The 13,533-nt window shown below is 53.2% G+C and overlaps 1 protein-coding gene across 2 annotated transcripts in view; it reads right to left on the reverse strand.

Moving 5' to 3' along the window:
* Positions 1 to 13,533, reverse strand: part of LOC308548997 (carboxyl-terminal PDZ ligand of neuronal nitric oxide synthase protein-like) — a 122,195-nt gene that overhangs the window by 33,415 nt on the left and 75,247 nt on the right. Inside the window, exon 4 of one of the 2 annotated variants that reach the window (XM_081121227.1) lies at positions 5,801 to 5,874. In XM_081121227.1, the coding sequence (XP_080977353.1) occupies positions 5,801 to 5,874 (74 nt within the window). The remainder of the gene's footprint in view (positions 1 to 5,800; positions 5,875 to 13,533) is intronic. The other variant, XM_081121226.1, reaches the window with a different exon arrangement.

Raw genomic sequence — 13,533 nt, forward strand, 5'->3', positions numbered from 1 at the left:
TCTGTGCTGCCAGGGCAGGGGTACTTTAAAACACAAACTACATTATTTCCCTCTAAAAGCTATCAAAGCTGCCTACTGCCCTCAGGATCAAGTCCTTTCTGGTTTCATCTCCCCGAGTCCTGACCTGCACAACCCTTCAGAACTGGTCACATTCGTCCCCCTGCCTCTGCGGCAGCTGCGACACTTCAGCAGCCTTCACTCAGAGATGCCTCCTGCCCACCCCAAGCCTGAGCTGCTGACCCAGGCCCCTGGTACCTAAGCTCACCGCCCCCACTGTGATCCTTATACGCAGGCCCTGGAAGGGACAAGGACTGCTCACCTCAGCGTCCCCAGCACCACAGCTCCACAGGCCTGTGCCTGCCGTCACTCCTTCCCAGGCCCCACCATGTCCTTGGTCTCAACCACTTCTGTCTCTCATCGCTTCTTCGGTCTGATTGTCTGTCTGCTCTGCTCTTACCCCCTGGCTGGTTTCCTTCAGGAGAAGTTACTGCAGCTTCTGCTGCCTCCTCCCACCCTAAACCCCCGACTTCACCTTCTCAGGCTGCTATGTGGCATGAAGAAATGGTGACAAACCCGTGACACAGGCCCCATCCTCACTCGGCAGAGCCTGAGTGTGGAACAGTGTTGGGGTCTCTGGTCACTGCAACGGGGCCGCATTCTGCAGGACTGCCCCCCCCAATGTGATCTGGGAAGAAGCCTGGGCCCTGAGACCGAGAGACCCCAAGAGCAGGCTGCCGGCAGAGAAGTGCAGACATTGGAGCTGGTCACTAGGCCTCCTCATGGAAGAGGCCACCCAGATATCTAATTTATTATTACACAGACTCTCTGCAAACCATCAGCTGACTTTCAGAGTCAAGCAAGAGCCGGAGAAATCCTCATTCATCCTTGGAAGCCTGGTCACAGCCCTGCCGGCCGGTCTCAGTGGTTAATGCGTTTTAATTTCTCAGCTGTAACAAGTTCTTTATCACGTCCCAGTAACATCTCCCACTGTCTCCTGCCTTCCATGACCCTACTGCAAACCAGCCCATGATGCTCCCAGGTGCCGAACGCCAGGAGACGTTCATTTCTTCTTGTCCAGTGGACAGGCAAGCAGACAGCCAGCATCCCTCACAAACTGCGACAAAACCCTGTCACACAGGTTGAGGCTTTAGCTTCCCTCCAACACAGATGATTTCTGCAGCGCAACTGTTACCTGCTGCTGGCTTTCAAACCCAAGGTTTGCAAGGCTGCCAGCTCCTTGTCCTGGCTTCCACTACCTGGTTTCCACCTCCTGTGTTTGTGTTCTCTGGGGTCAGCCCACCATCCCCCTGTGAGGACTCAGGCTTCCTCCTACAGGGAGGCCTCGCCTGGAAGCGGCCCTGCTCCCCCCTCGCCCCTGTCCACCGGGGACAAGTTATCCCTTTGCTCTCAAAGCAGTGGGCACCTCCCTTCTTGAAGTGGAGGAGAGGGCTGGCATAGATCCTTTCAGTGCAAAATCACCATGAAAGCTCACAGCTGTGCTCACCCATGCCCCCAACCCCTGGGGCCCCGTGGTCTGTGCTCACAGAGCTCATAGGACGAGCAGTAGCCTCTGAGGCTGCAGCCCTGTACTCTCTCAAAGCCACAACCCTCAGAGACAGTTTCTTAACTGCAAAGTGGACGAGAAGAGGCTCGCAGCCTGATGGGGGGGCCACATCTAGGCAGGAGGAGCTGAGGTCCCGCTGGGCAGCAGCAATGGTCACAGGAGAGCAGACAGCCCGGCAGGGACAAGAAGGGCTCTCAGGGACCTGGTGCAGGAGCCCATGGCTCCTCTTCAGTCAGCCAGTTGGCTCCTCCTCACCCCTCCTCGCCAGCTCAGGCCTCTGACAGCTCACTGGTCCTAAGGGCCTTGTCCTTCCCAGCAGGGGACAAAGGCGATGGGAGGGGTTGGTCCTATTACACAAAGACAGGTGTGCATGTATGTGGACACGCACAAATTTTTGTTTAAACGAGTCTGGTTGGGAGGACAGGCACATCAGGCCACCGGCCATGTCCTGCACAGCAGCCCCACCTCAGGGAGGAAACAGCAGCAGCACCCACCCCTCACAGCAGGGACCACCATCCACAATAGTTAGTTCGGTGCCAAAGGGAGACAGTGAGCTACGTGAGTTCACATGCAGACCACCAGGGGTCCCCATCTGCAGCTCTTCTTGTTCTTACCTCGGAAAAGGCTTTTACTGGGGCCACAACTGAAAACAAGATGAGGAGGGGGCTGCAGCCTCAGCCAGCAGGGGGCCAGGTGCTTCTTTAAGGCAGCCTGCTTGCGGTAGCCCCACGGGAGATGCCAGGCTCCCTCCAAGCAGAGTGGAACAAGGTCACCTTACTTCTCACTCCAAGTGTCCCCAGCTGCCATGTTGCCTTTGTAACAGTCCCCTGTGTGCTGTCTGCGATCTTCTGTGATCACACATGCTACTGATGTTCCTCACTCAACACTGTGTGTCGCCTTCCCTAACTAACTTCACATCCAGGTCGCATTCAGTACTTAACTCATGCTTGTGTGTAGGACAGTCGTCAGTTGAATCATCCATCGTTCGATTCTAGATAAAACTCTACAGAATAAATGTACCACCTCCTGGGAATTTTGCCAAGAACTAAGAAATGAATTCAATTTACCATGTATTGAGCACAATTATGTACACTACAGTGGTCAATCAGACAGAGAGAGGAGCAAGATAGCTCTCACTAAAAAAAATAAGACAGATGCACAAATAACTGCAAGGATGAACTCACAGCCTTGGGCTCCAAAGGAGAAGCAGAAATTAGATCCCAGTGTGGGGGGGTGGAAACAAAGAAGCATTGCTGGTGGACGTGGTGTTTAAAATAAACCTTGAAAGACGAACGAGAATCTGATGGGCAGAAATGTGAAGCCTAACATGTTACACTCAATTCATCACAGTTTGATCACGAGTCCACCAGGTGCTGGGAAAGGCCACAAGTTCGCCACAGCCGCTTCTCGGGGCCTTCTGGTCAAGGGTGTGGGGACCTTCAATTTGGCTTGCTTCCCCCTGCCCCTTTTCCTGAATTCTACACGTGACTCTCAGGCCTCCCCACCACCCTCGTCTCCACAGCTGAGGTCCATCTGACTAGAAAGGAAGCCCAGGCCCCACTGGGCTGCACTCTCTGAGCTGGGATGCCACCACTCTTGCCTGTGACACAGCACCTGCACTGGGGCGGGGTCCCAGATGCTCAAGCTGCCACACAGGACACTCTGGGACACGGTCCCACCACAATCCTACGAACACTAAGGGCTGCAGCTCCAGACCCAGAGCAATCTTTTTACCTGCCTTTGGGGTCACGTTGGTCACATATCACGTGGTCCTTACACACCAGTGTGAGACCAGACTGTGCCGACATCCCACATCCATGTGATTCCAGGGGCACCCCAGGGACCATAAAGGCTCCTCCTGCACATGTTCTCTCCCCTCTGTGATCTGAAACCCACCAATACAAGAGGGGTTTGTCTTGAATAAGAACCTCCTCTAACAAATGCCAGCATAAACCATTATTCATGCCAATGTTAAATTATTAAGAGAGGCAGATTGGTTTCCCTCCTGTAGTAGTACAGCCAGTGACAAACCTTCCCAGCTGGAGATGCAAAACCCTCAGATGGCCCCAGGGGTCTTACCTTGGACTTGATGAGCCTCTATGGGCCCATGAATTGTCTTAACATCCAAAATCTTGGAAGTACAACAATGAATTGTGCTAGGGAGAGAATGCAGTTCCTCCAGAGCCTCAAAGGCAGGTCAGGACCACCGGCTGGACACCCAGGCCAGTGCCCTCTGGTGGAAGGGAGAGGGATCAGGGAAGGACAAGGGTTCGATTCTGCAACGTTCCTGTCTGAGACTCTCTAGGGCTCTGCCCAGATTCTACATCGGCCCCCTTTGTTCAGTCAAGGAGACGAAGCACAGAGCAAGGCATCGGAAAGCACTGCCACAGTGGAGGGCGCAGGCCTGGTTTCCCATCCCCCGGTCCCCTCCACGGGGTGGACCCTCCCCAGTAGACAGTGTTAATTATGTGAGGTTTTCTAAAGTTGGCCTAATTGAGTTTCCCACCACTATTAGTGCAATGATGTCCTCTGAGGCTACAGAGCGACTGAGTGGAGGTTTAACTCTGACTGTTCCACTGTCTCCACTTTGCTGCCAAGCTCATCCATTCACTGCCCAGCGGCTCGTGCCTCCTGGGGCTGTGCTTTTGTCCCCCGAGAGGATGGACAGGCTCAGTGGCCTTTCTGCAATGAGCACATCACTGCAGCAAACAAGAGGCTAACACCCACCCGAGCATGTCATGCAGTTTATGAAGCACCTACTATGTGCTAAGGGTCCCCTCTCCCTTTAAAACAGTATCACTGTCTCTTTTTAAAAATGCTATTTTTTGGACCCACTGCTAACTTCCAATTCACTACATGTCTCTCCTTTGACTGCCTGCCTGGCAAGATTCAGTTTCATGGTCAGCATCCACAAAGAGTTCACTTTTTTATGTATATGGCGCCACCATAAAAACAAAAAACAAAACAAACAACACACCAAGAAACCCTTTCTTGTACAAAATGCAGAGGACAGGTTTGCCCACTCACATCCCTGAAGCCCAGTTTGAATGCCTTTCCTCACCCCTCCTGTGAGTCTCCACAACACTTATGCTAATTTTCAGATATTAATTTGATCTGTTTACCCATCTGCCAGCACACACTTATAAAATGTGTCATATGGCCAGACATGGGCTGGGAGCTAGAAATACAAAAGAACTGGGCATAGTTCTTCCCCTGAAGAGGTAAAAGTAACAGTAACGTCTTAACAATGATTTCAGCAACACGGCAAGTCCCACAGGACACAGGAAGTTCACTGTTAGTGGCCCATGTAGCGCGGGCCAGGCCCCATCTCCCCACTGCACTAGCGCTCTCTGAGCCCAAAGACCGCGACTCACTCCTTTTGGTAGCTGTAGAGATCACCTGACGCAGTACCCAGTGGGTATTTCACATCTGCATTTCACTGGAATGAATGGAGTACCGTTTCACAGGCATCTCCTCTCTGACCAAAGGCTGGGCCACCCTGCTGCCAGCATCTCAGTCAAGTTCCAGCCCTAACCCACTTGGTCAGCCACGGCAAGTGATGTGAGAGGAAACAAAATCACAACTTAAATCGAGGTCCTGAAAATCCTGCAGGAATAGCTAATGTCCAGTCTTCCCAGGAAGAAAACAAGATGGGGTAGGTGGGGCTTGGTCAGCAAATATCCAGGACTGATGAGGGGAGGCACTGCCCTGGGTCCTGAAGGGCCTGGCACTCAGAGTGATTCACTCCTGGGCACCCCTCTGCACGTGGGGGGCAGTCACCTAACCTGTAGGAATCCCACCAGCCTCACTGTGAAAGCAATTTCTGGGGAGTCTACGTGTGACCTGCTTCCCCTGTGAATGCAACGCCCTTCTCTGCGCTGGGCTCGTGAAGGGCAGATGGTGGAGCAGACAACTGCGGGGAGCTGCAAGCGAGGGGCGGAGACCCAGTTTTCTCCTTCCGATCCACATACATGCAATACAGAATTCTAGGTAAGACAAAACTAACACACAATGGTGAGGTCTCGGATGACGCCCTGAGGTTTGGATTAAGCTGGCAGAGTCCTCCAAGCCCTCAGTGCACCTAAGCACGCGGAGAGTCCCTCTCAACGACAAGAGTGAGGCAAATGTATTTCTGCAGAGGGAGACACCGTGGAAATGCATGCAAGCTGTGCACCCCCACCTGGCAGGTGGCTCCAGAGGAGGCAGGGGGCTCAGCAGCCTCATGGCAGCTCCTACCTGTAGATGGGGTCCTGCATCACCAGCATCTTGCTCTCGTCCCACGTCCACTCCTTTTTCTGCAATAAAAGAAACTGTAAATGGATAAGCTAGGCTTGTCCTCAGCTGCAGGACCAGGGCACAGTTCGGGCTACAGGTGCTCACAGAACATGCCTTTGCTCCTGGCCTGACTTCCCTCGAGAGGCCTGCAACTGATTGTTCCAAAGGACACGTGCGAATGTCAAGTGTCTGCTCTCACCCGCTTCCGTTGAGCATGTCAGGAGAGAGTCTCTCCAGGCACAGAGGTGACTCAGTCAGGACGTCATGGAGCAGGAGGGGCAAGCAACAATGTCGAGTGGCAGGAAACGCAGACCCTGCCTCCCTCCCTCCAAGGTGGGGCGGGGAGCTCAACACGCTGGCGTGGGAACCAGCTCACCTGCAGCCGCCCACAGAGACGCTCATTCCACTGTGAACCTCAGGTACTGTGAACATAGGATTGGGATCTGGGGGGACACGCCGGTGCTTGATGAGGCGGGTAGCACCAACAGGTTGTGGAAGCACTGGGTGCTGCTCCCAGGCAAGGACAGAGCCCTGTCCCACCTCAGAGGCAGTGCCATCCAGGACAACTGGGAAGGAGCACACTCATCTCCCATGGTGAGAATGAGGAGAGGGAGAGGCCTCAAGGCCAGGGCAAGCTGGGCTGATGCTGTTCAGTCTGAACAGTAGGCTCTTTGGGGCTCAGAGACCATGCATGGGGCTCCGGTCAGGGCACTGGGGATGTGGATATTGAGGCCCTGCCGGGGACCAGGGAGACCACGTCTGGGTCTGTAGGTGACACCAGGAAGAAGGATTTCCCCAGCAGGTTTACTCAAATACAACACTGCATACACCTGGAATGTACCAACACATAGGCACAGACACACACACACACACAGAGACACGTGAACACAGGCACACAAACACACAGACATGCACACACACATATATACACATGCATGAATGTTGACTCCATACTAACCCAGCCCACTGAGGTTGATTTACAAATATTCAATATCAAATGCTCTTTTACAGACAGTAAAACTCAGCTCCAACTAAGACAAATGATTTGTTCAGAAGCTGCCCTGTAAGGTTTTGACATGTCAAAATGGCAACGAGGAGACGCACCTGTTTCCTAAAAGCCCACCCAACCTCCTCTCCATACCAGTCACCGGCCATGCACAGTCCTCACCGCACACGGTCTGTGCACTGAGCTGCCCCGGCTGGCGGCTTTATACACAGTGCACTGGCCGGCATCCCCTCAGACCTGGTTCTCAGCAACAGTAGCAGGGCACAGGGACACACCAATGACCCCGCTTCCTCCTGACCCTCTGACCCCAGCCAGAATTGGCTAACAGTATTTTTACTGCCTCCTGACCCTCTGACCCCAGCCAGAATTGGCTAACAGTATTTTTACGTAACCTGTTGCACACATTAGGCCTTCAAACAGAAAAATATAACATGTTTAAAACACCGTTTGATTTGCGGCAAACTATAACAAACATTAAACAATGTTAAAGTAAGCCACAGCTATATTCAGTTCAGCTGGCAGCATTCACCGGGCACCTGCTGTCTGCTCTGAGCCCCGCAATCAAGGTGACATCCACGCACTTGGTTCTCATGTCTCCCCTGGGTTCTCCTTCCTTCAGTTGTTTCTGCGATTGCTCATGGGAGTAATTTTCTGATGGCTGCCTTAAAACCTTCATGAGTAATCCCAGCATCTGCCATCTGGGTCTTGGCATCGACTTTCTGGCTTTGTTGTTGAGGTTGAGATTTTCCCCATGTCTGGTATAATGGGTGATTTCTGGTGAAACCCGGACATTTTGACTATTACAAGACTGGATCTTTTTGGACCTTTCTATCTGTCTCCCTGTGGCACTGCTCAAGGAGGGGTGTCACCTTCAGGCAGAAGCCTGGTTACTGTGGGGGGGGTTCCAGCTCCCACTTGGCTCCCCTGATGCTGCGGGGGAGCCCCTTACTGCTGCTCCCCACCGGGCCTCCACTGATAATGTCAATATGTGGGTCAGTGACCTGGTGACCCCTGGGCAGTGGTCAGGCTCTGCATCGTGTGCATTCAATGCGACTACTCACACCAGTCTCCCTCCTCTCCTCCTCCCTCCCTCCTCTTTTCTGTATGAATTCCTTACTCCAAGGTAACTTAAACAGTCAATGAGATGCAGGCAGTAAACTTGAAGGAGGGCTCTGCTTCCTGTCCTGGAGTGAGAAAGAAGTGGTACAGAGTGTGCCCCGCAGACTCTGGGGGCTCTGCACTCTGAAATCCATTGCCACATGTGTGCGGGGCCTCTCCTCTCTGCTCCCAGCTAACACCTGAGTGCACTGAGGCCATCCAGGCCTGCCAGGACTTCCAGGGACCACACACCCCGAGTCTGACTTGCACCCACACTCCCTCCCTCATCAGACACACACTGAACGTGACAGTCCCAGCCTTTCCCAGAGGCTCCTCATTTCCACAGGCATTTGATCCTGACCTGGCACTTGCTTTTCGGAGGACCTAGGACAACACAGAGACATGAGAGAGGAAAGATATAGCCAAGTCCTCTCTGAGCTGCTTTTTTAAATTCTGACAAGAAATTTCCCAGTTGGCAGGGGAAAAGTCCCTTCTTCCATTTGAGAATGTTAACATGACACTTTCTTTACACTATCAAAACTGATCTCCACTGGGCCCTGGCTGGTTTGACTCAGTGGTCAGAGTGTCGGTCCTTGGACTAAAGGGTCCCGGGTTCATTTCCAGCCAAGGACACAGACCTCGGTTGCAGACTCAGTTCTGGCCCTGGTTCTGGGTGTGGGCAGGAGGCACCCAATCGGTGTCTCTCACGTCAATGTCTCTCTCTCCGCTCTGCTCTCTCTGAAAAGCAGTGGAAAAAATGTCCTCAGGTAAGGGTTAAGAACAAACTGATGTCCACCTTAAAGATAAATGTGGACCTTCAGGGAACTTCTCTTACTCTCCCCCAAGGCCCCCTTGCCAGGTGAAATTCCACTCATCTACCTATAGACGGCCCTTCTCTTAGCTTCTCCAAGGGATGAAATCAAAGCTCTTGGCTCCTGCAGAGCCAGGTCAAGGGCGTGCAGAGCAGACTCTCACGGGACCCAAGTGGGGCCAGCATGCCCCCCACAGAGGGCCCTTCCCCCCCAGCCTCCAGCAGGTGCACTTGCCCCACTGTGGGGAGCAAAGTCAGGATAGCCAACTCCAACTTGAGTTTGAACCTTGTCATCTGAACACATATAAGTCTGGGCCAACAGCCAAGTCCTGGGCTCCCAGCTAAAGGGAGGGGCCCACAGGTTCAACATGAGAGTGATGACCAAGCACCACCGCAGACATTTTGATTTGAATGTTGAAAGCTAATCTCAGGAGACCACGAGCTAATCTAACAAGTGCAGATGAAGGGAGACACCTCCACAAGCAGGGTAAAAGTGAGACTAAGGACAGTGACACTTGCTATTCGCCCTCCTGCGAGGGAGCCATGCTGACAGTTTGTGTCTCGCTTGGTGGCCGTTGCTTATTCTGGGGCCTTGCTGTCTCGAGCTAGTCTAGCAATCTTCCTTGCAAGATGTGGACCCCCTGGACACCAAGGCTTCTGACTCTGAGTGACCAGTAACCACTGCTCTGTGAGTAGCCTGGACCGGAGGACATTTGAGACCCTTGGACTTCTGGTTCGTTAACCCCCAATCCTTGTGTGTGTGTGTTCTGATGTGTTTGTAATTGGGATTAAACCTGCAAGTAATAAAAGCTAAGCTGACAGCATAGTCACCTGTGTTGGCTCACAATTGTTACATGGTGTGGGGAACCTAGAGGGCCAAGTGACCACCTAGGGTCCTGGCCTTGATTAGGCACCCCTGATGTTATCTGGGGGTCAGGACATCCAGTGACTTATGGGAAAGACTGTACTCACAGTCGGCGTGCTCTCGACCCCCTCCTCCACACAACACTGCAGCATCTGTCACTGCCCCGTCTCGGGCAGGGAGCACGTGTATGAAATGGCTCAGGGGTAGGCTCCCTGAACCAGTGCCAACAACCTCATCAGGGACAATGACCAGAGGGACCTTGCCTCCTTCTGGAATCTGGAAGTGGAGGTGGTATCTTTGAAGCCTTTCCCTGGGGACCCCAAAGTGGAGGAAGGATTTGTATCAACATTTGTTTCCACACCCTACGGGGAAATGTCAGCACGCACATCACAGGGTCTGCCAGCTATACCATTGTGCATGCACCAGCAGCAACAGCCACTCTTCAAATGGAAGGGAGGGAAGGAGGGAGGGAGGGAGGGAGGGAGGGAGGGAGGGAGGGAGGGAGGGAGGGAGGGAGGGAGGAAGACTCAGCTCAATGAGTTCTCCATGCTTCCAGGTGGAACAAGATTAGTCTAAAAATACCACTCCTTTCAGGTCTAACCCCTAGGCATGGAAAACATTTCAAAACCGAAGTGCTAGCCGCCCTCACACATGTGCACAGTGCCTACTGCACCTGTTTTAAAACAATCAGGCCACAGAGAAGCCAAGAAGCACGGCACGGTGGGAGCCGGGAGCAGCTTCAGTCCTGGCTGCTGATAACAGTCTGGATGACCTTGGACAGTCTCGCACCTCTCGTCCTCCGGCACCACATCTAATCATTGTGGGATCAGACTCAATCACCTTAAAAGTCCTTCCTCCTATTCTGGTCCTATACTTCTAAGTGCCTCCTTTTCTCACAGTTAGACCAGAGCTCTGTGTTTCCACAGTAACTAACACAGCTCCTGGGGCAGGAAGCTAGTGTCCTCGCAATGTGATGTCCAGTGACAGAGCAGGCGGAAGTCAAGGCCCTGAGTGGACCACCAGGCATTTCTGGTGGGGGAGCTTTTCTCTGAAAGCATCTGGATAGATCAGCACACACCCAACGACACACAGGCGGGAGAGCAGGACAGACTGGGCTCAGCCTCAACTCCACTAGGAGCGGGCGTCGGGCCTGTCGAAGCTGCTCTGCCTCCTGGGATGGCTGAGAGCGGATGAGGGTACAAGGGATCACCAGGCCTGGCCAGCGGCAGGTGCTCAGTGCCAGGTGGGCTGTGACCCTGGGCTGTTATCTCTTGGAGTGTAATTGCTCTCAGCAGTTTGCTCCCTCTAGTCTACCTCCCCACATAGGAGAAATGGAGAGAAAACACAGCCCTGCCCCTGAAGGCTCACAGCCTGGAGAGGGGGGAAGAGGTAAATAGCTACAGTGCCAGTGATAGGAGCTGTAACTGCCATTAACATGATCATTCTGCTGGAAAGGGTCCACATCTCATGCCCATGTCCTGCCCAGCTCCATGACTATGGTAGACACACAATGAATATGTTAGTGAAACAACACAGCTGATCCAGAATGCTGCCTTAGGGACCCACAAAGTTACTGGTCCATAAGAGTAACAACATAGGACAGGCCCACTAGGTCCTTTCATAGAAAAATCCCCTCGATGAAGGTCAAGACTAATCTTCTTTTTCAGAATTCCACTCTGTGGCCAGCAGTGCCACAGTGTGACCCAGTCTTACAGTAAATGACCACTAATAGATTAAGCAGGGACAACTACTGGGGCCTAGTTGGGACTGAAGAAAATGCATGATTGAGTGCACATCAAAGTAAAGCAAATGATCCCAGTAACTGGTTCACACCACAAACCTAAGCTATGTAGGAATCTGGGGCTCACTATCTGCTGGCAATAATTACGCGTAGTTGCTGTCATTGTATAGTGTGATTATTGCGCAGCTGTTATTATACGATTGTTATTGTATGTTGTTAGTACTGTACAGTTGAAGCTCAGGGAGGCAGAGCCACTGACCAGGAACCACACAGCTAGGAAGGGCAGAGGCGGGATGAGCAGTCTCATCTCAGCTGAGGGCTCTTTCCCATATGTCACACTGGCCCAACGAAATCAGCCTGCCTCTGCAGGAAGGGGCCAACCAGGAGAGAGGGCCAGGCTGCACTGGGCAGCAGCAGGGCTGAGCATAGCATGGTTGGTTCTGCACCACAGTGGCCTGGTCAGAGCTCTGTCCTCACCCGGACCAGGCAACCGCCACTGAAACCTGCGAGTGTCCCTTTCCTGGAGACAAGGGTGGCATGTCTACTCTCACCCTCAATTCTATAAACACAGAGAGAGACACACATAGAGGTGGCATCAGCAAGCTCAGATCCTAGGCTGCCATGTGGAGCAAGCAGACACGGAGGCTCACTGCTGTCAATCAGCTCTCATCTGTCAGAGGCAGAGTGAGCACCGTGGCAACAGGCACACAGGAACCTCAGCAGGGCCCTGCCTGGACTCCAGCGTGGGTGGAGCAGACAGGACCGGAGGCTCCCCTTCCCAATCTGGCCTTGGAGGAATCAGATCTGGGAAGGCCTGTTAGATCACCTGCTCGGGCTGGTGGAGGTTGAACTCACACTGGAGGTTATAGGGATGGAGTTTCACAGTGAGTCACGATCCCAAGGCTCCCTGGAGACCACACCTCCCCAGCTCAGTTTTCATTTACACAGTGACGGTGACACACCTCTGCCAGGTGACACCTCGGCACACAGATGTCCCCAGGTGTTGTGTGATCTTGGGCAAAATACACTCTCTGAGCTGTTTTTACACCTGCAGAGTTGGGATCACACAGTACACAGTACCTGACACATGGGAACACAGAGGGGCTGAGAAAGAAGACTGGCCCCTCAGGGCAAAACTCTGAAGTCACCACAGTGTTCAGACCAGAGCTGTGCCAAGTTACCCAACGGGGCAGAACAGGCCAGGTCAGGAGGCCTCAGGATGGAACCTAACAAAGCAAACACAGATGATATCGATGGGAAGTGTGTGCCCATGGGCGTGGCGGGGGTGCTGTGTGCATGTGTTGGGTCAGGAAAGACGTCCCCACACTAACAACCCAGTAAGGACCTCGGTCCCATGGTGGAGGTTCACACAGAGTTTGATGAGCTATCACAAACCCCTGCAGCCTGTGGACTATGAAGGACTTAGTTCTTTATAAACAGTGTGTCATCTTCTTATTTTCAATTCACTCCCAGCCGTGTAGCCATAAACTCTTCCTAGAACCGCCCCTAAGTATATGTAGGGGGCATGAGAGAACAGGCTTTGGTTTCCTATATGGGAGACCCCTGTAAATGCCCCACTGCCCAGAAGTGAACCAGGCTGCCTGGGGAGGAGGGTGTCCCCATCACTGGATTAGGTCTTTTGCAAGGAGGGTGCAGAGAAGACTCAGGTTCTCGGACTGACAAGACGACCACACCCTCAAACACACCCCGGACAGCTGACTCCTCAGGTCTGCATTGCCCACAATTGGATCTGTGTCAAGGCCACCTTGAGCCGTTTCAATGTAGAGGAACAAAGGTTTGGCATATGGCAGCTCCAAAGTCCACGGTGACTGGGTGGGGGCCTCCATCAGCACATATAAAACAGGCCTTGCAAAGCCGAGAAACAAGACCCCTCACACGTCCTCGGTGGCCAAGCCCTTTTCTGCTTCCTTCTGGAAAAACACACCTCCTCCCCGCCCCCCCGCCGTGCACCTCCAACCTTTCCAGGGCTGAGGCCTTCATGGAAACAGCCAGAGTCAGAGCACACGTTCTCGGGCAACGCCTCCTGGCTACGCCCAGCCCGGCCCCCACACGCTGAGCACAGTGGGTCTCGAGGGGCTAGTTCAATGGGGGCTGAAGCAGCAGCCAAAGTGACAAGAGGACACAGGGACGTGAGGACGTGGGGACCAGCTGC

The sequence above is a fragment of the Miniopterus schreibersii genome, assembly GCF_964146895.1.
Source record: "Miniopterus schreibersii genome assembly, chromosome: 19".
NCBI classification, from domain to species: Eukaryota; Metazoa; Chordata; class Mammalia; order Chiroptera; family Miniopteridae; genus Miniopterus; species Miniopterus schreibersii.